At 32.5% G+C, this 23,913-nt stretch overlaps 13 protein-coding genes and 2 pseudogenes across 15 annotated transcripts, besides 4 other annotated features; 11 read left to right on the top strand and 4 right to left on the bottom strand.

Annotated features, from left to right (window-relative positions):
- Positions 1-569: 569 nt before the first annotated feature.
- On the bottom strand, positions 570-1,560 carry TVAGG3_0594810 (uncharacterized protein; the record flags this gene model as incomplete). The annotated part of the gene is made up of 1 exon (XM_001312954.1): positions 616-1,293. The coding sequence occupies one exon, from the start codon at positions 1,291-1,293 to the stop codon at positions 616-618; it is 678 nt and encodes a 225-aa protein (XP_001312955.1).
- Positions 1,561-1,578: 18 nt separating this feature from the next.
- Positions 1,579-3,878: a mobile genetic element.
- On the top strand, positions 2,072-3,322 carry TVAGG3_0594830 (MULE transposase domain-containing protein; the record flags this gene model as incomplete). Its single annotated transcript, XM_001312955.1, has 1 exon — positions 2,072-3,322. The coding sequence occupies one exon, from the start codon at positions 2,072-2,074 to the stop codon at positions 3,320-3,322; it is 1,251 nt and encodes a 416-aa protein (XP_001312956.1).
- A 648-nt stretch (positions 3,879-4,526) lies between the features above and the next one.
- Positions 4,527-6,245, top strand: TVAGG3_0594840 (ankyrin repeat and SOCS box-containing protein 4 family; the record flags this gene model as incomplete). Its single annotated transcript, XM_001312956.1, has 1 exon — positions 4,527-6,158. The coding sequence occupies one exon, from the start codon at positions 4,527-4,529 to the stop codon at positions 6,156-6,158; it is 1,632 nt and encodes a 543-aa protein (XP_001312957.1).
- A 320-nt stretch (positions 6,246-6,565) lies between these two features.
- On the top strand, positions 6,566-6,877 carry TVAGG3_0594850 (spectrin binding; the record flags this gene model as incomplete). The annotated part of the gene is made up of 1 exon (XM_001312957.1): positions 6,566-6,877. The coding sequence occupies one exon, from the start codon at positions 6,566-6,568 to the stop codon at positions 6,875-6,877; it is 312 nt and encodes a 103-aa protein (XP_001312958.1).
- Positions 6,878-7,171: 294 nt separating this feature from the next.
- TVAGG3_0594860 (uncharacterized protein) lies at positions 7,172-8,710 on the bottom strand (the record flags this gene model as incomplete). Its single annotated transcript, XM_001312958.1, has 1 exon — positions 7,251-8,663. The coding sequence occupies one exon, from the start codon at positions 8,661-8,663 to the stop codon at positions 7,251-7,253; it is 1,413 nt and encodes a 470-aa protein (XP_001312959.1).
- Positions 8,711-9,961: 1,251 nt separating this feature from the next.
- Positions 9,962-11,084, bottom strand: TVAGG3_0594870 (G-quadruplex RNA binding; the record flags this gene model as incomplete). Its single annotated transcript, XM_001312959.1, has 1 exon — positions 10,041-11,084. The coding sequence occupies one exon, from the start codon at positions 11,082-11,084 to the stop codon at positions 10,041-10,043; it is 1,044 nt and encodes a 347-aa protein (XP_001312960.1).
- Positions 11,085-11,330: 246 nt separating this feature from the next.
- On the top strand, positions 11,331-11,753 carry TVAGG3_0594880 (uncharacterized protein; the record flags this gene model as incomplete). The annotated part of the gene is made up of 1 exon (XM_001312960.1): positions 11,340-11,657. One exon carries the CDS (start codon positions 11,340-11,342, stop codon positions 11,655-11,657), a length of 318 nt encoding a protein of 105 aa, XP_001312961.1.
- Positions 11,754-13,332: 1,579 nt separating this feature from the next.
- Positions 13,333-13,833, top strand: TVAGG3_0594890 (protein of unknown function, DUF4106 family; the record flags this gene model as incomplete). The annotated part of the gene is made up of 1 exon (XM_051239593.1): positions 13,333-13,833. One exon carries the CDS (start codon positions 13,333-13,335, stop codon positions 13,831-13,833), a length of 501 nt encoding a protein of 166 aa, XP_051097417.1.
- Positions 13,834-13,907: 74 nt separating this feature from the next.
- Positions 13,908-15,091, top strand: TVAGG3_0594900 (annotated as a pseudogene). The gene has a single exon. A coding segment is annotated over exon 1 (1,184 nt).
- A 617-nt stretch (positions 15,092-15,708) lies between these two features.
- Positions 15,709-16,029: a mobile genetic element.
- Positions 16,030-16,076: 47 nt separating this feature from the next.
- On the top strand, positions 16,077-16,409 carry TVAGG3_0594930 (protein of unknown function, DUF4106 family; the record flags this gene model as incomplete). The annotated part of the gene is made up of 1 exon (XM_051239594.1): positions 16,077-16,409. One exon carries the CDS (start codon positions 16,077-16,079, stop codon positions 16,407-16,409), a length of 333 nt encoding a protein of 110 aa, XP_051097418.1.
- Positions 16,077-16,409: a mobile genetic element.
- Positions 16,410-16,618: 209 nt separating this feature from the next.
- Positions 16,619-23,913: part of a mobile genetic element that runs on past the window's edge.
- Positions 20,155-20,369, top strand: TVAGG3_0594950 (uncharacterized protein; the record flags this gene model as incomplete). The annotated part of the gene is made up of 1 exon (XM_051239595.1): positions 20,155-20,369. A coding segment is annotated over one exon (215 nt), but the record flags the coding sequence as incomplete, so codon positions are not given.
- TVAGG3_0594960 lies at positions 20,396-21,391 on the top strand (annotated as a pseudogene). The gene has a single exon. A coding segment is annotated over exon 1 (996 nt).
- Positions 22,080-22,450, top strand: TVAGG3_0594970 (protein of unknown function, DUF4108 family; the record flags this gene model as incomplete). The annotated part of the gene is made up of 1 exon (XM_051239596.1): positions 22,080-22,450. A coding segment is annotated over one exon (371 nt), but the record flags the coding sequence as incomplete, so codon positions are not given.
- Positions 22,488-22,946, bottom strand: TVAGG3_0594980 (uncharacterized protein; the record flags this gene model as incomplete). The annotated part of the gene is made up of 1 exon (XM_051239597.1): positions 22,488-22,946. One exon carries the CDS (start codon positions 22,944-22,946, stop codon positions 22,488-22,490), a length of 459 nt encoding a protein of 152 aa, XP_051097421.1.
- Positions 23,163-23,689, top strand: TVAGG3_0594990 (protein of unknown function, DUF4106 family; the record flags this gene model as incomplete). The annotated part of the gene is made up of 1 exon (XM_051239598.1): positions 23,163-23,689. A coding segment is annotated over one exon (527 nt), but the record flags the coding sequence as incomplete, so codon positions are not given.

Consider the following 23,913-nt stretch of genomic DNA (forward strand, 5'->3'; position numbering starts at 1 on the left):
GACATTCATGCATATACTATTTATGCAGAGCAATTCGTTCATAAACACATTTTGCGTTGACATCTGCATCATGTGACAAAATAAGTCCCATCAATTCAAAAGGTAGATAATCTGTTGAATAATGAAGTGGAGTTTTGCCGTCTTTTTCATTGATTTAAGCATCATGTTCAATAAAAAGTTCAGTTATATCTTCATCATTAATAACAGAAATAAGGAGTGATATTGTTCGATTATTATATATTTGGCAATAGATAAAAATTAGTAATTCTGTGTTATCTATGTTTTTTTCTACAACAGTACTATGCATTTAGTGCATATATCAAAATAATTGCATGAATACTATATGTCCATCATTGCAATCATCAATAACTCTAACTGCTGAAGACTATATTGGATAATTCCGAAGTAACATTTAAATCTTGCAAAATAGTATCAACAAAAATCTTCGTTGATCATTTCCTGATATATTTGACAAAAACTAAGAAAATAATCACAGACTATAGAGAAATCATCATGTATCAAGTTGAACACACATAGTCTTAATTGAAAAAAATAAAAAATATAAAATATTTAATTAATATTCCACAATTTTGTTTATTAAAATTGTTTTTAACATTAACATTTCAAAAATGTATCTGCAAGCTTGCGATTGCGATGTCTCAATGATATAATAGCACGTTTTAGATCTTCATCGCTTGATGTGTCTGTAATTTTAGGACAAGGGCCACTATTTTGTAGATCCCAAAGTAATGCTTCATTTCGAGCGAAATCTTTGAACTCTCCTTGATGGAATTGATGATATTTTTTGATTTGATTATTTTTCAGCTGATTATTAACAGCATTATCATATTTGGCTGAATCAGAAGTAAATGAATCGAAATCTGTAAAGTTTTTAGCATTTTCGCGCTCTTCATCTGTAATTTCCTCGTTATTAAGTTTCTTAAGCGATGGAACTGTATTAATAATAGCTAATCTCCAGTTTTCAAGAGTAGAAATTGGTGTATCAAGCATCAATAACTCTTCTAATTTAGTTAATCTATTAAAACCGTCAATATTTTCGATTGGATTTCCGGATATGTCCAAAAATGTCATCATTGGTTGTTGTTTGAGAGATTTCAGTGAAGTTAACTGGTTATTACTTGCATTTAATTGTTGCAATTTGTATTGAACGCCTAAACAGAACAAAGACGAAAGATTTTGGTTGGAAACATCACAAACTCCATTTTCGAGCTTACCAACAACACGAGGTTCCTCTTTAACTTCAACTTCACTATCAAATTCTTCTTCACTCATTTTGGATTGTCACTTTTCCAATACATTCTCAGTGAAATAAAGCGAAAGTGAAAATAAGTGGCCATTATTTGTCTATTAATGACACGAAGCGAGCATCGAAAACCACAATGGACACGTTGAAATTGCTTTTTATGTTTTTTGATTTGATGACGAATAATTTCTGAATTTGACAGTTCATATTATATGAACACTTCATTACATGGCCAGACAAACTACACTAATTCATAAATCTCCTCCAAAATCCATATGTATTTCTTTCAAAGTGAATTTTCAGTATATATCGGCGAGTAGGTGACAAAAGTGCATACTCTTAAACTAACCTTAAATGTTGATTTTTCGATATTTTCGGTATTAACCTTATTGTAAATTTTTCCGGTGATAAATTTATCACACTGAGGTTATTTTTCCGGTGAGATTTTTAACCTTGATTTAATGAAATTAATATATATAAATTTTATTATTTTTAATTTCGAATGAGTATAATAAAATATTTTTTATGTGTTTTTGTTTTTGATGTGATTTGAATTTTGTTAACTCTTTTCAAAATCACTTCATTTTTCTGATTTCGGTGGACTTAGAGGATCTTATTGCTTTTGGTATTAAACAGGAAGTCAAGGGCGGTGTCCCATACAGAAGAAGAACGGGATCTCCAAAGCAATATGTCACTTATTCATGTTCGTATCCCCTATGCAAGGCAAAATTTAGGGTTGAAGAACAAAATGGAGTGTTTACTATAAGTAAAGTTAATGAAGAACATTGCCATCATATAGGAGTTGAAATGGGTTCACATTACGCGAGTAAATTTTATCAAAAATGGATCGAACTTTATATTAAAAACGGTGGAAAGCAATTTCTTGCTCAAAATGCATTTTTTGATAAGTTCGGAATTGATACGAATAACAAAGAAACGATGAAACTTTTCGCGCAGTCTACTGATGCTTTAAAGCACAAATTTTATCGCCTTGATGAGATTATTGCACAAAGATTATCAAACGATCCTTACACTTCTTTGGAAGCATTTTTGAATAATTTACAGGAAGAGTGCCCAGATGATCTCGTTCAATTTGATTACAATGGAGATTTTTCCGAGTTTACAATCATATATGCACCTTTTGCTGCAAAAGAATTGGTGCATAGCATTGATAACCCTCTCCACGTCGATTCCACTCATTCTTTAATTAAAGGAAAGATCCAATTGTTTGCAGTAACAATGAAAACAAGTCAAAACACAATTTTTCCCTTTTGCTATTTTTTAGTGAACCCTCAGACATCTGAAAAAATTCAAGAATGTTTGGTGAAATTCTGTGAGTTTGCGCACCTGGATCCACAGCATTGGAGCGCTGACTGTGCGCTAAGCATTGCTCGCGCAATTGAGGACGGATTTCCTCTTGCGCAGCTCAGTTGGTGCGCTGTGCATGTTTTACGCGCATGTGCAAAAGTTGGAAGCTATTTTGACAATCCACAGAATTTTGAGAACTTCTATTTAGCAATGGACTTTTTGACATTACGTGCAGATGCAACGAATGCAGAAAAGCTGGCTGAAGAGTCTGATGAAACATATGAGTTCTTGACAACAATGTTAGAAGAAGAAGAACCGCGCGCTTTGAAGTATTTCGATAAACAATGGAGAAGAACCAAAGAACATTGGATGATGTTATATCGTGGAGAAGGTGATTCCACGAATAACATTGCGGAATCACACTTTCATCAATTAAAGCAAACATTTTTCTTGGGTAAGAAAAATGAGCGCATTGATGACATCGTCATAACTCTCATCACTGTTGTGATTCCAAATGCGATTATTAAGGTTCAAGTCGCTAATGTTTTGAATGAAGAAAGAGCAGTAAGAATTCTTACAAGGGCAGGTAATCAGATTGTTGAGCAAAGAGCTTCAAAACACGATGAATGTTTGAAATTAATTCAACACATTTTGGAAATTGTCGAAAGCCGAAGGATTGAACCTAATGTCCTTATTCCATCTTTGAAGGCAATATTAAATTTGGCACAAAGAAGTTTAAAGGAAGAGTAAGCAAGATTAGATAATTTGGACTTTTTTTAAAATTAATGAATAAACAGTATATTTTTGAAGTGTAAGCTTATTTACCTGAAGCTATATTACTTAATATAACATTCAAAGTATTATTGCTATTTATTGGAGAACAAATTTATGTAATTTTCACATGAAAATTGATAAATTTGTATTTCCTTATGATAATCAATTTTTGTATTTGTAGAGAGTCTCCCTGCATGATATCAAGACTTGGCTATTAGTCTTTATCCATTTTTGAAAATTGTATTGTAAATTGTAAGAATTTCTGAATACTACTACTATAAAATATAATTGCTTATCTATGTATATTCTCCCTGCATGATATCAAGACTTGGCTATTAGTCTTTATCCATTTTTGAAAATTGTATTGTAAATTGTAAGAATTTCTGAATACTACTACTATAAAATATAATTGCTTATCTATGTATATTCTCCCTGCATGATATCAAGACTTGGCTATAAGTCTCTATTCATTATGAGTATGACCCCATTTTTTTTTACAAAAAGTGCCGAATTGCAACTTTGTCCCAATCTCATATATCGGCACCCAGCTACACTGTATATAATACGTTCTCTCTAATTAAATCAAATTATTTATCTAAATTTCATATTTTTATTACTAATGTTGACCATTTACGGATGCAATTTTTAATTGTACTTAAACTAATAGCATATATCAATTTAATTTCTATTGTCCTGTAGATTGGTCCATTTAAATCTCCGAAAATTCAATGATCAAATAATTTCAAAAATAAATCAGGTTCAAAATTCAATTGTATGATATAAATTTTATTCTAAATCCTATGATATAAAATATGCAAGAATCTTATAAATTCCTTCAAAATGCTGAACTTCTTGTTTGATATTCCTCGCATTCAATGAAATTGAAAGAACCTTGGGGAAATATATATATATAAGTTTAACTCATAACTTTGTATGTAACTTCCATTAGCAAATAATTTTTTTAACATACTTATCTGGATGAAAATCTTATGCAATTAGACATTTTTGTTATTGTTATTTTATTTCATATCTACAAACTTAATCAAAATCCATAATTTAAATCCGAAATCTTTGTGATCAATGTTTTCCCACAGACACAATATAGCATTTACATTTCCCAATGAATATTAAAGATCTTTTGAATTGTAAAATTGAAATGTGTGATTATTAAAAATTATTAATGTCCGATCAAGACATTCACCCAAACAAATATAGTGAATTGCGAAGTATATATAAATACAATATCGATTCATATAATGCATTGTATCAGCTGAAAACTGAAAACGAAGAAGAAATAAACAAGATTTACAAAATGCTCAAAACAGAATTGATTGATTCAAAGAAATGTCTTCCTGATACTATTATACGTGACATTTTATGTATCATTCCGTTTAATAATCGCAATACAAAGGCTTATTTTTCTCTTGCCAAACTCATATATGATAATTATCAAATAAACGAAGAAATCAAAGTTCCATTAACTGTTGGATACCTGTTTTATAAAGAATATGGAATTAAATTAAACAAATCAGACAATTTCGAAACAATTAAATTAGAGAATCTCGATATTCATACAGAAAATACAATTTACAGAGCAATTATGAATAATGACAAAGAAAAATTCATCTTCTTCACTGAAAGCGAAGGATTTGATAAAGATCAAAAACTCAAAAGCGATTTATATCCAATTTATTATAAAGATTATACATTACTTGAATTATGTTGTTACCACGGAGCAGTTGACTGTTTTAAGTTCTTCAGAACGAAATTTGACTCCAAAATAACAGAAGAATGTCTAGAATTTTTATTTTTAGGCGGAAATCCCGAGATCATGAGTGAATGTTTGAAACATAAGAATCCAAATAAAAAATGCATGGAATATGCAATTATTTCTCACAACATTGATTTTGTTACATTCTTGGTGAATGAATACAATATTATGATCGATTTAGAATATTGTGAATTGTTTAATAATCTTGATGCATTTTTAGTTTATTACGATCAAACTAATGATATTCAAGATTGTTTTGTTTATTCAATAAAATTCGGAATCCCATCCCTTTGTGAATACTTCCTTTTGCATGGTGCAAATATCAATGATAAATGTAAATTTTGGAAATTTCCTCTTCATTATGCAGCATATAAAAATAATAAAGAAATTGCCGAACTTCTTATTTCACATGGTGCAAAAATCAATGAAAAAGATAAAAACGGAAATACCGCTCTTCATCATGCAGCATTAATTGATAGTGAAGAAACGGCCGAACTTCTTATTTCACATGGAGCAATTATCAATGAAAAAGATAAAAATGGAGAAACTCCTCTTCATTTTGCAGCAAAATGTAATAAGGGAAAAGAAACAGCCGAACTTCTTATTTCACATGGAGCAATTATCAATGAAAAAGATAAAAAAGGAGAAACAGCTCTTCATATTGCAGCTCTGAATAATAGTATAAAAACAGCTGAAGTTCTTATTTCACATGGTGCGAACATCCATGAAAAAGATAAATATGGAAAAACCGCTCTTCATCATGCAGCATATAAAAATAATAAAGAAATCACCGAACTTCTTATTTCACATGGTTCAAATATCAATGAAAAAGATAATGATGGAAAAACCATTCTTCATTGTGCAGCAATGAATAATAATAAAGAAATCGCCGAACTTCTTATTTCACATGGAGCAATTATCAATGAAAAAGATAAAAATGGAGAAACTCCTCTTCATTTTGCAGCAAAATATAATTGCAAAGATACATATGAACTTCTTACATCTGAGAAAAGCTCCTCTTCATATTGCAGCATGTTATAATAGCAAAGATACAGCTAAACTTCTTATTTCACATGGTGTAAATATCAGTGACTACAATTTGAATATTCAAAATAAAAATGAGAGTATACACACTTTTCTTTATAAGATACTCATCTTTTTTTTGATGTTGTGATCTTCAAAATAAATTCTGGTTTTAATGCATTCTTTCATGGTGCAGTTGATTGTTTTAAATTTAACTTAGAAATAACTCAAACTGTTTACGACTTTCATTTTTAGGCAGAAATATCAAAAACCAGATGAATTTTGCATGGGGTATGCAATTATTTTACACTACATTGATTTTTTTTTCACATTTTTGATGAATGAATACAATATAAAGATTGCAAAAAATATAAGAATCTTGAATCATTTTTAGTTTATTTCGATCAAATTAATGATATTAGCAAATGATCGACATTCCATCTCGTTACGAATATTTCCTATCAATTGGTTCAAATATCAATGAAATATGTATATCTCCTCTTCAATATGCAGCATATAAAAATAATAAAGAAATTGCCGAACTTCTTATTTCACATAGTGCATGCGTCAATCAAAATAATTACTATGGAAGAACCCCAATTCATGATGCAGCCGAATATAATAGCAAAGAAACAGCCGAACTTCTTATTTCACATGGTGCGAACATCACTGATAAAGGAATAGATGGAAAAACTGCTCTTCATATTGCAGTTTTATTATTATTATTTAAATGCTGAAATCATTTTTTTTGCTCAGTCAGATTTCTGAACTTTGAATTAATCCAAAGTATTGCACAAAAGGTCGTCAAAAAAAAGTGCGGAAATTAAAAACCGCAATTTGAGTACTTTCTGAGAGCCTGTTCATCAGAAAGTATACATTTGTAAACTTTCTGACACTAATTGTTTTTTGTCCTTTCAAAGTTTTTGACAATGTCAAAAATTATACATCGAGGTTCTCAATTTTCCTCTCAAACGGCGGTTTTTTAAAAAACGCTCAATTTTTCATCGACCTCCGCGTTTTTATAAAAAGAATTATTAAAATTATTACAAAGTTTTAAATCAAATATAAAGAAAAAAATTTCAAAGAAAGAGAAAATATTGAACATATTGATTAATCATCATCTTCATCATCTACTTCATTATCTAAATAGAGCTTATATCCGAAAAGCATTGACTGCATAACCGGATTTTTTTCTTTCGGACGCCCGTTTAAAGAAATAACAAGACGGACGAAAGGATCGACATGGGAAACTGTGAAATCGTACAATTTCTGAACATCGCGCTTCACAGCGGTTGGAGACATTTTAATTTGGATATCCATTCCGAGAACTGAAACAATTGCACGCTTAATTATCTCAGCGATCTCATCCGACTCCGGAGCGTGCTTCAGGATATTTTCTTTTTCTGTTATGTAGTCGGAATCGAGGTAAACTTTTTTCGCAAATGGACGAACAACTAATTCCATGAACATTGCCAAGGCAAGATCGCCGCTTTTATCTGCATAGCATGAAATAACAAGGGCTGCTCTAAGCACGTACTTGGAAAGATCAGGTAAAACGGTCAATTTCTCTTCGCATAATTTTTGAATTAATTCTCCAAGGCTTATCTCGTTGATTGCTGTAATATCATCCGCCCAATCGAATGATGGGCTGACAAATAAGTTAACTAAAGCTGTAAACTCTGTATTATCTTCTGGAATCGTTGAGGAAACAACAAGACGAGAATTTGTAATTAAAACACGAAGGAAATGATCGAGTAAGGTTGAACAACCAAGAACATTAACTAATCGTGGTATTAATTGCTTGGATTTATCATCATAAGCAAGTGCGCAAATTGCGGTTGCAAAAGATAAATCAAATGATGCAACAGCATCTTTGAAACCAGCCATTGGACCTAAACGAGGGTCTGAATTTGATAGTACGGAAATAAATGAATGTAATTGATAAAGGCGTCCAATTTTTGGCGCTTGAGCAACAACAAATTTTTGAGCATTCTTCTTTTCTTCTTCTGAGCCCAGAAAACGGATAGATGGAGGAAGAGTAACTGGAGTTGTTCCTTCTTTTGGAATTAATGGTATTCTGACCACGTTTCCGCCAATAGGAATAACAAAATTGTAATAGCCATCAATGTAAGCGGTTATTGGTGCTGGTTTGAATTTCGAATTTACAATTTCAACGGGAACACTACATAACGAGAGCTGTGAAAGTATTGGGAAGTTAAGAGGAGCTATTTTTCCTGGAATAAGTTTTCTTAAAAAGACGTAAATAAGCTTTTCTTCGTTATTTGGATATTTACCACGAATTATTTTGCAATGATTTTTGATTTTATCAAAAAGAGGCTGATATGCAATTGCACTCGGCTTCTTCCATTCTGATTTATCGCGATATTGCTTTAATAAGAAGAGAACTCTTTTGCACGTTTCAATGCCTTGCTTATTACCTTTTCCGAGATAAAGCATGTCGCCTGTCTCATTATGTGCAGCAATTGCCGCATCCATGGCAGTCATCAACTCTGGAAAAGACATTTAAAAAAGATTTGAAAATTTTCTTCACTAACGGCAGTCGATTTTTTTTTCAACGCACAGCTAAATAATTTTTTTTTCAAACGCTTAGTATTCTTGACTAAGAAATTCCTTCACACATAAATACTAATTCTTGATAAGGGTTTCGTTTTGCTAAAATTGTCACTTTTATAGCATATTTGTTTTTGGATGTTTTGCGAAACCAAAAAAAAACTATGATATACAATGTGTGTGTAAAGAAAATACTTTATTTACTAGTTAAAAAATCATTTGGTATTGATCAAGTTTTTTTTTCTGGATAAGATATTATATGGATAATTGGATAGAAAATACAATTATATAATCTTGTACCTGGTTTAATTAAGCTAATTGTCATCAGAAACTTGTAATTTTTATGAATTTCAGATTTTCTTTTCATTACTGCTTTTCTTAATAGGTCAAGTTCTTATTTACGTTATAAAGTATGATATTTACAAATATCAAGTTATCATGTTTTTTGAGAAATTATGAGAAACAAACAAAAATGAAAAAGATAGGAATAGCAATGAATAGTGATGTGGGTATAGAAAATGTAAGAGATATGAATGCAAAGCAATCAGTATTTAGGATATTGACCATAGATTTCGAAAAAAAAATGCTGCATATTGAGCGAAAACTATGATTATATTATAAGGCTGTCATTTAAAGCATAATGAAACTATTCCCTTTTCATTTTAATCGAATAAGATAGTAAAGATTTTTGAATTAGCTAGAAACTGATGAGATGTTTTCACAAATCAGATTTTTAATCTCTATAATGCATAATTCACTCAATATCTCAATTTTGATATTGCGAGATATTTTTGCTATCGGTTTCGCAATTTTGACACAATAGCAAGAGGGTTCTATAAGCATTATTATCAACGTAGAATCTGAATATCATATCAGAAAATGTCGCAAATCTGACATTTACCCGACAAAATAGCAAAAATAATTGAATACTTTTCGCAAAAACTTTAAAAATCGATAAAAATATGAAATATAGATATTAAAGAGACTTTTTATATAATATTCATAAAGATTTTCCAAAAATATGATACCGCAAAATTAAAAAAGTGACGTCTTGAGTGGAGTCAAAGGTCGAAATTGCTAGCTAAATGTTTTTTTAGCGAAATTGCGTATTGTACGTTTTTTTTGCAAAACGAAACCCTTATTCTTGACGTATTTTTTTTAATCTAATGCAGATTCAATCAAATTCAATATCGAATATTACATTCCAGTTCTGTTTTTATGTTTCAAATGAATTAAAAACGTCTATCATCATTTAATTCTATGAGTTTAAGATATAATTTTTATTAAATTAAATCAAACCAAAAAATACAAACAAATAAGTGGTTTTCATCATTTAGATTTGGACTTAGATTTCTTAATTACACGCTTACTGTATTCCTTCTCAATTGTTTCTAGAAGATTCCTATTAGAATAAAAAATCATCAAATTATCATTGCTATCGATTATACAACCATCGATCAACTGGCAGACCGATCCAGTCGGTATTGTAATACCATTAACTTTTACAGTTGCCGTTCCAATATTCTCTAAATAAAAATTCAAATCTTCAAGAAGAGAAATGACAGCTTGGTAACGTGAAATCAATGATGCATTGACACCAAAGATCGCCATATCGATATCAACGTGCTCATCCTTAGAACTCCTTCCAATTAAAGTTCTGGACTTTGTTAAACCGAATTGAAGAGTTTCTGTACGTAGAATTGCAAGTTCGTGCTTCTGAAACACAAGGTTAATGAAGCATAAAGCAGATTCCGAAATTGAAGAAATTTCTGAATCTAAGTTTGAAAAATCATTGATTTTGTAATAATCATCAATGTATTCCGAAATAGATGCACCACGGTTACCTGAATGTTCATATGATTCAGCAGTGATCTTTTCCGAAAGAATAATTTTTGCCATTTTTTGGTAAATTTGATGTTTCTCGTCTTGGCTAAGTGATTTTATGTATGAAAATCGTTCACAAATTTCCTTTATGCTATGAAATGGATATATTGATGGAGTTTTAGAAAAAAAATCTTGCAAATTAGTAATTTCATCATGATTTTTTGAATAATTCAATATTTCAAAATCTTCTTCTGTTGAAAATTCAACAGTTTCTGGTTGGATATCATATTTTCTTACATTTTGAGTAGAATTTTGTAAAATTTTTGCATATTCATTAAATATTTCTTGTTTTGTATACTTTTCTAATCCATTTACCGACAGCTGGATGCATTCAGGATTACCAACTAACATTCCTAGCAAAATTTTAATTTTTGTTTCTTCATCTATTGGTTTTGTTGGTATAATATCATCGGGTGGAGTTATCTGTTCTCGAGTAAGTTCAGTTACTGGCAAATGTGGCCCTTGTATTTTTGTCTTACCTTTTGTCATAATTTCTAATAAAAAAATGATCAAAAATCATAGTTAAATAACATATGTTCATGCAATGATTGACCTATACAACAATAATTGCTAATAATATGCTCGATTTATTTGATATTTCAAATTGCAATATTTCAAACAATCATTTAAATCACTTCTTAAAGGATTATCAGTATTATGTAATAACAAGCTCAAATAGAATTTGTTTCAAAAAAATTATCAAGGGGGATGTATTTTTTTTTAGGGTGTTAAAGTTCAAAATCTATGACCTTATCAGTAGATTATGTTTCTGAAAGAATTGCACTTCTCCAAGAGAGAGGAGAAGAATTAAAACAGAGAGAAACAGATTTATACATGCGTTTTAAAAATTTAGCTGCCGATTACAAGCAGATTTCAAATGATGACCAGATCTATCAGCTCCTTCAAAAATACGAGGAGCTTAGAATAAAAGCACGTAACTTACGCGAAATGGCTCAAACAGCTCATCAAGTAAGCAAGAATTCTGAAGAAATTCAAAAACTTTCTGAGACTGAGCAGAAGTCTACAGAATTTACATTCGATCCATTGCATCTAACGTATTAGAAATATGAATTTTGTTTTAATTCCAAAAAAAATTATAATAACCTGTTATTAAATCTATTCTATTCATAAAGCTTCTTTACACAAACTCCTTTTTCAGCGATAATTACAAATTTTAATATTAATATACAAGACGATAAGAGATATTTTATTGCAGTATTTGTTAGCGAACGTCAAATCGGAATATTTGAGATATTTCTTAAGAATGTTTATCATCATAAATCCAAGAATTCTTTTTTATTATTATTACAAGTAATGACTCAGCCACGCGTGTTGGTTGATAGCCAAAATGACAATATAGATTTAAGTAATAGCATATTAATTGAAATATAAAAATTTAAAATTGATAAGATATTTCCCCAAATTTAATAAATATATGATATTTCGATTTATATGAAAAAAAAAAAAAGGTAGTGGGGCTTCCAGGCACTTCGTGCCTTCTAGCCCTGAAGATGTTTAGTATAAATGAAGTCTTAGAGGACAAACATGACTATGAGTTTTGATATGACAAGATAGAATATGAGAGAGGTCCTATAAACCGGAGAAAGTGTTATATAAACATCTGTCATATTACTCAGAATATTATACAGAATTCAATAAAAATATATTTTAGGTGAAGAGGTGAGATTTCACCTGTTTTTTCACCTCATTTTTCACCTCTTGAATTTTCATGAATTTCATCGTAAAGACTTTGTCAAGATTTCATCGTAAAGACTTTGTCAAGATTTCATCGTAAAGACTTTGTCAAAACTTCATCGTAAAGACTTTGTCAAAACTTCATCGTAAAGACTTTGTCAAAACTTCATCGTAAAGACTTTGTCAAGATTTCTTCGTAAAGACTTTGTCAAGATTTCTTCGTAAAGACTTTGTCAAAACTTCATCGTAATGAGCGTAAATCAGACAAAAATATATTTTAGGGTAGAAGGGTATATCTACCCCGTTTTCTACCCTCTTTTCTACCCCATATGTACTTACTGAAAAAGTATGTGTTCCATCTGTCATTTTACTCAGAATTTTACACCAAAAATAATGTTTAGGTGAAGAGGTGAGATTTCACCTGTTTTTTCACCTAATTTTTCACCTCGTGAATTTTCATGAATTTTACACCAAAAATAATGTTTAGGTGAAGAGGTGAGATTTCACCTGTTTTTTCACCTCTTTTCTCACCTCTTGAATTTTCATGAAATTTACACCAAAAATAATGTTTAGGTGAAGAGGTGAGATTTCACCTGTTTTTTCACCTAATTTTTCACCCTCTTGAATTTTCATGAAATTTACACCAAAAATATACTACTAGGGTCATTTACGAAGAAATCTCAACAAAGTCTTTACGAAGAAGTCTTGACAAAACATTTACGAAGAAATCTCAACAAAGTCTTTACGAAGAAATCTCAACAAAACATAGACAAGAAAGTTCATGAGAAATTAGATGAAGAAGTCTTAACAAAGTCTTTACGAAGAAATTCATGAAAATTCAAGAGGTGAGAAATGAGGTGAAAAAAGAGGTGAAATCTCACCTCTTCACCTAAAATATATTTTTGGGTCATTTACGAAGAAATCTCAACAAAGTCTTTACGAAGAAATCTCAACAAAGTCTTTACGAAGAAGTCACAATAAAGTCTTTACGAAGAAGTCACAATAAACATCTGTCAAAAACCGCTTTTTAACTTCACTTAAAATGCCACGTAAGCTACGTAAGAATATACGTAAGAGGAAGAGAGCATTGAAACATCCAATAGTAAAACTGACACCACAACAACAGTTGCAACAACAAATGATGAATGACCCCACTATGTTGCAACAAATGTCAAGCAATCCTATGCTTTTAAACCGAGTTGTTGGTGCACAGAGTGGAGGTTTAAGAGCGGCACTTTTAGCGAAAATGGCAGGCTATGGTGGAGCTGCAGACGGAACAGCCTATAACCCTCAAAGTCAAATGAATTTGAGTTCACTCAAAAATCAAATAACAGATGTCAAAAAGTCAAACATAGACATACAGAAGCAAATAAGTGAAAACGAAAAGAAACTAGAATATGACAGACACACAAAGAAACTCAATGAGTTAAACGTAGAGAAAAAGAAGAAAGAAGAACAACTGAAAGAACTAAGTACAGAGGAATATGCGAAAAAAGTGTCAGAAAAAGCAGCAGAAGTAGCAAAATGGAACAAGATGTCATAAATTTGAAAAACCATACTACTCGATATAAAGTACTGAAAGATGAAGAGATAAAACAAAAAGCCCTGAAGACATATATGGATAGCGATGAGTATAAAAAAGAAGTTGAAGCAACTGTAAAGGCAGAAAAACTTTTACAGTTGCAAAACCAAACCGTACAGTATGAAAACTTAGCACAAGAAAGTAAAAATAACGACGCAGCCATGCAAAAGGCAATGAAAAGCGCAGAATATATAAAAGCTAATAATGACTGGTTAGATGCCCAAGCCAACGCTAAAGCAGCCCAGCTTATAGGGTCAATAAGGACAAAAATACAAGCGGATGAAGACAGTTCAAATGAAGCTTTAACAAATGCTGACTTTAAGAACGCCTTCGAAGCTCTTCATAGTAAGGTGAAACAAGTGAACGACTTCTCATCTGGAAAGAAACTGAAGTCTGAAGGTTTCGACAAAGAGTTAAAAGAAGTAGCACAAAATATGACGAAAATAACAGATGCAGCAACGAGACAGGCAGTTCAAAGTGCCTATGACGCCGTTAGAGCAACTGTTGTGGAAAGTCAAGAAAAAGAGTTACAACAGACCAAAACAGACCTAGTAAATGCTTTCTTAAAAACGAAAAGTCAGGTAGGACATTATGCTGCAGATGGAACATATGTGCCAGCTGGTGGAACTTATATACCACCAAACCCTCCAAGAGAAGCACCTGCACCAGGACTACCTAAAACATTTACATCGTCACATGGACACAGACACAGGCATGCACACAACCAGCACAACAACCACCTCCACAACCAGCACAACAACCAACACAACAACCAGCACAGCAACCAACAGTTCAAAACCCTGCACAACAACAACCACAAACAGAGCAAGGACATAAAAGAAGTAGAGAACAAGGAAACCAAGAATTCTTAAAAATGCTTAAAGAAAGTGTGGTTTCCCAGATACTGTTGACTTTAGTGACAGATATAAAGAAGCTATTAGAAAGTTCAAGGATGGAAATACTGACCCGAACCTATTTAGCTTTATGGCTCAGCACCAAAACGGATATAATCTCAAACCTGGAAAATACAAGCTCGCTAAGGGATATGATTTAATAGCATATCATCCAAATGACATGGATGAATTTACTCCGAGATATTTGATGTCAGAGCTAAATGACAATTCAACTTTCGTCATGAAACGCGTAAAAAATAGAGACGGAACGAAAGAACAAAAGCTTATGAATGCGGATGACGTAGATAGGGAAATTGTTGAAAACGGTCTCGGAATATATGAAATGCCAGCAGATGAGGTACAAGAAACTCCACAGGAAGAAGTTCAGATACAACCAGACATGGAAGAAATAGTTCAGCAACAACAGCTAGAAGAGCCTGAAGGAAACGAACAAGTCCTTCCTTTGGAAACTAACTTCACAGAACTAGATGAAGATTTGGAACAGCCGAAAAATCTTGACCCTCAACAAGAGTATGCGGAGAATATGGAATATTTCCAAGAGTCTAAAAAAAATTCGGCTGACATAGTAGAAGAATATCGAAAAATGTTTGCCGACATACAAAAGACTCCAACATCAGATGAAAATATCCAGCATAGAATGGAAGAACTGAAAAAAAATGTACACAAATACAACAACCCTTTTTACTTACGAGCATTTAACGTTCAATCTTTGGATGAACTCGGTGAAAATAAAAGGTTAAATTTCAAGAAAACATATAGAAATGAAACATTGTTTAAAGTTCATTCAGAACCTAACCAAGATGGAAACAAACCTACTTTTGTTTCTGCAGACGATGGAACTACAATGAGATGGGGTCATAAAGCTAACCCGGATAGGTGGTTCATAAACTTACAACCACAATTCCAAGAAGTTGTAGACGCAATGGAAGTCAATGGTGAACGAGATATAGCTGGTATTTTAAGCGCGGCTTTAATGCCATTGAAAGATATGAAACATGCAGATATTTTGGACCAGTATGAAATGAACATGGCTGATGGAAATATAACACCTGACGTTCTAGAACATTTATCTCAAAGAACTACACAGAACCATAGAGATGGTATATTTGGTGAAGAGTTTAGAAAGAAAGTTAGGGAGAGAGAAGGAAGAGAACCTATTGTACATGACCTTGCAAACGAAAGTTTACAAAATGTCATAAAAACTTACTTTGCAGACGATGAATCGAGAAGGATGAATATTTAAGAAAACTCAAATGGACAGTACCAAATGAAATGTTAGTATTGAAAAACATGTTCCTTGACAAAATAAAACCAACTACAGAAATAAACGACGCAAGACTGAAAGATTGGGTAAAAGCTTTCCCATTCACAAAAGATATAGTTGGTAACATGGAAAGAAAACCAGAATGGCTACAAAAACATATATTTGGAAACGAGCATATTCCATATGGACAGGCACTGTTTGAAGAGCTTGAACCGGAAACTCAGGAAAGAGTCATGCAAACAATACGCGAAGACTCAAATACAGACTATGACAAACTCTTTCTAGCAGATATAGGTTACCTGAGATGGGCGACCAGAGCCAAAAGGCAAAAAGGACATGGGAAATTTGCAACATACTAGATGAACATAATGCAAAGATGCAAACAACTTCAAGCAGAGGGCAATGAAGGAAAAAGAAGAGTTAAAAACTCAGTCAGGAAGAAAGTAAAGCTTGGTCGGAGTGGGTTCTATTATGACATATAAATCCAACTATTCTATATTTTTACTCATATGAAATGTACGCCGCTCAGAATATAACGCCAACAGTTTTGGATGCCATGAATGGAAATGTTTCCGAATGGTATAACGAATGCGACAATGCATTAGAAGGTCAGAAATAGTTCCTGGAACTTACGAATATACAACTGCTGTTTCTTATGGAAACGTAGGTGAGTTTGGAGAAGGTTCTTCAACAACAGTAGATATTGCTTGCGACAGGTTTCATATAATTTCTATTGACAACTCTTTCTTATACGTGGAACAAGACATTGAAATAAAACCTTCTGCCAAGTTGTCTGACAAGAAAGGTTGCAATGGAATTTTCTATGTCGGATACCAATATGCTCCAGAAGTTTTCATGGGATATAAGATATATTCTAACTCTGACTTAGTTCAAACAGTAACATGGGCAAACTATGAATGGTTCGCTTTGAGAAACTCAGTACAACCACAAGCTAGAGAACAAACAGACCAGTATGCAACTATTGAGAAAATAAGAAGACTTGACCCTAACGTTCCAGGAGTTTATGTTAACCTTTCTGGTTCAGATGGAAATGCTGTCACTAAAGTAAAACTGAAACTTAGAGTTCCTTTGTCATCTTTCCTCATCTTCAGGTTTTTAAGATACTTGCCAAACTGGGCAGGAAAAATTTCTATTGAACTTACTCCAAGCAAAAATAACTTAGTCATTGCACCAACACAAGACCCATTCACTATTACAGAAGTAGTGGGAACAAATAAAATGTCATTCGCCGACTTTTGCAAAGACAAAGTTGACTTAGACTTTGGTTTCTCAAACCTCAACACTGAAGTAAACTATTATTTCAATGCTGCTGGAACTGCTTGGGACCCAGTTAAGTTTACATGCGAAAAGTTTGAATGCAAGAGAATAGAAAGCAGACTTGCAGTCTATATGTTGGACCCAGATATTTCAAATGCTTTAGCTGCCAAATATATTGCAGTTCCACTTATGTTCCCTATACACCAAATATCTGTCAAAGACTTTGCAGGTGAAGTTGGAAACCAAAGTGCTGACCCAGGTGCAAGAACAGATATTGCCTTAACAACTGCAATGAAACATGCAGATACTATGTTTGTACTGTTCAGACGAACTATAAATGACTATTCTTGTTTCTACAACCCTGGTATTAAATATCATATAAACATAGATGGCAAATATTATCCAAGAGAAGAATATTCTACAGTTGAGGATATGAGGTCATACAACTTGACATTAGATGCTATGAACTTTAACAACAACTTCACAACAACCATTAACCCTGAAATGCAAAGTTCTATTATGCCATATGTGAAAGTATGGACTCATACAGGAGGTCAAAAAACTCAATATACAAATGGAGACCGTTCAAACTTTTGGCTTGGCATTCCATTTGCTGACTCAGAAGACTTTATGGGTGGTATTTCAACTGTTGGTACTGTACAAATACAATACTGGTGACAGAGACGGTCCAGATGAACTGAGAGCAAAGAAGTTTACAAAACCAATAGCACTTTTCACGGAAGATGCTCTTTGAAGATTCGTTCGATGAAACCTGCTGGGGCTCCTCAGATTGGCATAACGACAGCTTCCATCGAGCAGATTTTGGCAGCAGGTCAGTAAGTTGTTCTTGAACTGACTTCTCTCCGTCAAATATTGACAGTACGCCAGTTTTGACATAAAATTGTATTATAAACTTACCTTTAGAATATCTGTAAGTTTGTTGTTATATTTTTGTCTGCTTCAAGAACTTTCACCATTTCAGTTATACCAACTTTCTTTGCTTTATGAAAATATTTTGGTTCAGCAAAGACTGCTATTCTATAACATTTACCATTGTTTGTATAAAGAACTATTCTGTCAATGTATTTGTATTGTTTGTGTGTGTAAACTTTGTTTTGCTTCAATTCGAAAGATACTCAAATACGTCCATCTTTTTATTCTAAGTAAAATGTCATTTCCGAAAAATAGAAGCGTGAGTGTTTCAAAAGGTTTAATGGCGGTGGCAGATGTGAAGTTAAATTCACCAACTCAAACAAACAGTCAAAGTGTTATTGTCAATGTCAAAGAAAGAGATGTTGAAGTGGGGAAACCATACGAGGACGAAGATGGTATAACAATTGTTCCTGTAAAAGAACAACCAACATACCCTGAAGTTAGCAGAGAGTTAAGTTCTGTTGCAGATATTCGAAACGACTACCAACAACTGAAAGACAAACTTCAAACAGGAGAAGATTTGTCAAGCTTTAAGTATAATGTTAAACTTGGTCGAACACAACCCTGTAAAAGTGAACTCATATGTCATTGCACCTCATGAAGTTTTGAAAGAACTATTGAAACTTTTGACAGAGGCAGACGATATAAACATCAAAGAAATAGAACCCGACATTATTGCTGTGGTGTTTCATATAATGTCATTGACAAATATACGTTATGAAAGGAGGTGAAACGTTGAACTTAAAGTATAGTTTCCCAGACGTCATAAAATATTTGACGACCACAACATTTCATTAAAATTTATTTGCTAAGTAAAAATGTCAAAACTTCTTGAAAGATGTTTGAAGAAAAATAATATAGACTTTATTTCATGTAAAGGACTTTACACACTTTTGAACGATATGAAAGACCCTGTTTTGTTTGTTTCGTGTAGACAAAGGAAAGTTCTATGTCTTTACAAAATATTTGAACTTCTTAGACAGAGAACTTCAAGAAACGCCATGTGAAAGTTTAGATGAAGTTCTTCTCCACTTTCAGAAAAACTTTTAAATATATATAAATGGCAGAAGATATAATGGTTTATACTATTACGACTAAAAACCCTGAGTCATATAATTCTATAACAACAAACTTACAAAGTCCTCAAGGACGGTATTGTAAACTAACCTTAAACACAATGACGACTAAAGCCTGTTTTGCTCTTTTGACACCAGAAGACTTTATTGTTGTGAATGGCAAAAAATACTCCTTTGAAGATATACTTACTCAGATATACCACCAACAGGTTTTGTTGACTTATTTAATACTTAAGGACGAGTGTAACATGTGCTGCAACTAGAGCAGGTTTCATTATGTTTGGATGTCCGACTGAGTTTACTATAAACAATATGAGCTATAATACAAAACTTATTTCTGGTTTTTACTACCAACAGTTTCCTATAACAGGAAAAGGTGTCATACAAGGAATGTCTATTCCATTGACTTTAAGTACACCTATTTTATATATTGTTTCAAACTTAGGTTCAAAGTGTTATTCGAATGTCGACAGAAACTATTATGACCAAAAGATACTTATGCGTATAAACAATACTTTCTCTGCTGGTTTGCCTATTGTTCATTCGAATGCAGAATTTCAACCTTAGTGAACTCAAACACTTTGGCAAGTATAACGTTGACATTAGTTGACGCAAACTTTGTTCCTGTAAAACTTTTATGTCCTATGTATTTGTCAATGACGGCAGAAAGTTTCGAATTGGAAGATGCAACTGGTGAAAGTATTGTATTACAAGAACAACTTCAACAACAAATAGCTCAAGAACAACAAATGCAACAATGAACAAATGCAACAACAAAGTCAAGAATAAAAAAAATATTTTTTTTTATTTTATAAAAATGTACAGAATAGACGTTTCAGATTTTTATGACTTCCAAGCGTTCAGAAATATGTGTCCATTTAGAGACTATAACAAAGCAGTCGAGAATTTGAAACGTTTAGTCATTTATGTTGACTCTGCCCCAGAATGTTATGTCATGAAAGAATGGGATGTTGTCTTTAACAAACCAAGAGCAACAATAGTGTCTGAACAAGAATGTAGACAGAAACTTAAGAAAAATAAAAGTCGTACAAGTTGGCATGAAGATGTTAGATGCTTGGGATATCTTATTGTCAAAGTTAGAAGATTTTTCAGTTCGAGGTATAAAGTTCTATACACCTTCTCCAAACTTCTATTCTATCTTCACTGGATATAAATACGAACAAGTAGAATGGAAAGAAAATGTTATAGAAGCTTGGTTAGACCATGTCAAAGAAATTATATGCAATGGAAACGAAAAGGTTTATGAGTATATCTTATGTTGGTTTGCAAACATCTTACAACATCCAAGTGCTAAAAATGAAACTGCTCTCATTATAATTGGAAAGCAAGGAACTGGTAAGAACACATTCTTTACAGATATCTTATGCAAACTATTAGAGGGCTATTCGAATCCGAATATGACAAAACTTAGAAAACATCTGTGGCAAGTTTAACTCTTCTATTGAGAATATGAAACTTATAGTTTGCAATGAACTTCAAAGTATAGATACAACAAAAGTTTTGAACTCAGATGCTTTGAAGAGTCTTATAACAGACAAAGTTGGAGTTGTGAAAGAAAGTATAAAGACCAAAGAGTTTGTGAAAATGTTGCAAACTTCATTATTGGTTTCAAACAATGCTCTTCCGATGAAGTTAGAAAGTTCTGACAGAAGATATGTAGTTGTCAGAACGTCAATTCTCATATGCAAGATACAGAATATTTTGACGACTTAGCAGAAACTTTGACACCTAACTTTTACAACCACTTGTTCTCATATTTCATGACATTAGATATTTCAAAGTTCAATCCAAGACAAATTCCACATACCGAAGAAAGACAAACATTGTTAGAAGCAAACAAGAGTGTATATGAACTGTTTATAGATGAGACTAACTTTGAGTGTTTAGATGAAAGGTCATTGTACGATGAATATAAACAATATTGTCAAGAGTATGGTTATATGACAGCGTCTAAACGTACATTCTTGGCAAATGTCAAAAATCTTTTAGATGTTCAGAACGGCGTATATACAAAGAAAAATTTTTCTGAGTAAATTTTAAAAAAAATATTTTTTTATTTTATTTGAAATGTACGCTGAGTTTGTTGGAAAAGACCGTTGGGAAACTTGTTTGTTAGATGAGAAATATGAAATTCACTGTTGTGAGTCATTTGAAGTCAGAAACAAAAAGACAAAAAGAGTTTTTAAGCGAATGGGAGCGAAATGACGGATATACTACTATGAAGATGAGTGGAAAACACTATTTTAAACATATTGTCATTGCAACTCATTTATACCGAATCCTAACAATCTACCTCTTGTAGACCATATAAAACCATATAAGAAACGACAATAGACTTGAGAACTTGCGTTGGGTCACATGTTCTGAAAACAATAAGAACATAGGCAAATTTCGAGATATTGTATTCGAATTTGTCGACGAACTAGAAGATGAAGCAATTGAAATTACAGACTATGGCAAGCATGCGTTTGAGTTTTACTACTACAGCGAAGAACAAGACTCTTTCTACTTTTATACCGGCGTAAACTATAGGAAATTACAAGTATATTTTACTAAGACGGGCTATGCTCATGTAAACGCTAGAGATACAGATGGAAAAAACGTTCGAATACTTCTTAACAAATTCAAGAAGCTATATGGCATACCATTTTAAAACGTTTTTTAAAAAAAATCTTTTTTTATCCGATAGAAAAGATGGCAAAATTCATCTCAGTAAATAAGTACATGACAGAAGTCAAAGAAGAACTAGACCCATTCGCTTATTTGAATGTTTACTTCTACCATTTTGAAAAGTCTTCATTCAGCAAAGTTTGGAACATCGAACCAGTTAAGTTTGCTATTGTGACTAAAAATGGTGCGAAATTTGAAGACTTAGACATAGAAGGTTTGTTAGCAGTCAAAGAAAATTTTGACAGAAGGTTTTCAAACCTTAAAGAAGGCAAAGCATACAAACTTGTTATACCTTATGAACCAAAGAAAGCAGACGACTATGAATATTATGAGTCTAAGATAGTTGAAGTTCAAGGTAAATTGGGTAAAAAGATTTTAGAGTCTAAGCCAGTGTTTGCTCCTAAAGAGGAAGAGAACATTGACATTGACCAGAAATGTTCTAAAAATAAAATTTTATTTTTACATGTCAAATTTCTTTTTCTCTGGAACTGGTTCAGGTTCTTTTTTCTCTTCTTCTCTACTTTCTTTTCTTTCTTTTCTCTCTTCTTCTTCTCTTCTCTGGTGAGTTATGTCAAATTTGGCGCAACCATATTTATGTAAAAGTTCTTTGTCCTTTAATAGCTCATCTATTCTGTTTTCTATTTCATCTTCAAGAACAGCGCATGTGTCTTCTTTGCATTCTAAGAACTTTTGTTGGACTTCATCTTTCCAATCGGCGTCATCTCTGTCAACAAGTCTGTCATTGACAAATTTTAAGACTGCTCTGCTTAATGTTTTATGGTTCTTGTCATATTCCCAGAAACAGAACTTTAGAACAAATTCCCCTTTCTTGTTTACACTATGTAAGATTTTATGGTCTACAGATGTTTTGCTGTCGAAAAGCTTGTCTCGAATATAGATAGCGAAATCGCTAGACATTTCCTAAAAGATAAAATTTTTAATTTTTCTAAAAATATGTTAGAAAAAAAGTTTGCTGACATTGACAAGAAATTTGAGAATGTTTTAAATAAGAACAAGAGGAAGTTGGAAAATGCTCAGATAAAACCCATACATGACAAGTTCCTATTTGCTCAGAATGGTATAACAGGTCTAATTGCACCACCTGGGTCGGGTAAGACTTTCACTTATCTTAAAATGGCTGCACAACAACAAGAACTAGATGAGAAGAACCCATTCTATGAGTTAGTTGTCATTTGTAGTACTTCTGGTCAATTTGACCAAACCGTCAATTCGTTCAAAGATATTATAAAGAAGTCTAAGTTAGTATGTATAAAGGATACTGAGTTGTTAGATTGGATAAAGAAGTACCAAAGAAGGGTTTTGAAGTACAATGCTATAAATGAGTATATAAATTCTAAGTTTAAAGACCCAAATGAGGAAATGCAGAGAATATTAGAGAAGAAACACTTCAGAAACAAACAGAAAGAGATAGAATACATTTCGAAGAAATTGCAATCTTACGATTGGAAGACTTACCCTCATAGATGTCTTCTTATCTTAGATGATTTCGCCTCTCATCCTTTGTTAAAGAATAGAGAACAAGATATGTGTCGAATTCTTAAGAAGCTCAGACACTTTAACATCTCAGTTGTCATTTGTGTACAGACAGCCAAGAGTTTAAGTAAGGATGTAAAGAGAATACTTACTGACATTGTACTTTTCCCCGGATTGTCCGAAGACGATTTCATGGAACTTATGAAAGAGTCCATGGCAGGTAAGTTTGACAGACATGAACTTTGGGAGAAGTACAAAGTCATACAAGACCCTCATACTTCTTTCAGAATTCATATCTACGCGAACAAAGTTCAAATTGTAAAAAGTCAAGCTTGAAAAATCTAAGTGTTTGAGTCTTAGTCTGTTGTGGTGCTGGGGCTGTCGGTTCTTC

Source organism: Trichomonas vaginalis, chromosome II (genome assembly GCF_026262505.1).
Source record: "Trichomonas vaginalis G3 chromosome II, whole genome shotgun sequence".
In the NCBI taxonomy this organism is placed as follows: domain Eukaryota; phylum Parabasalia; order Trichomonadida; family Trichomonadidae; genus Trichomonas; species Trichomonas vaginalis.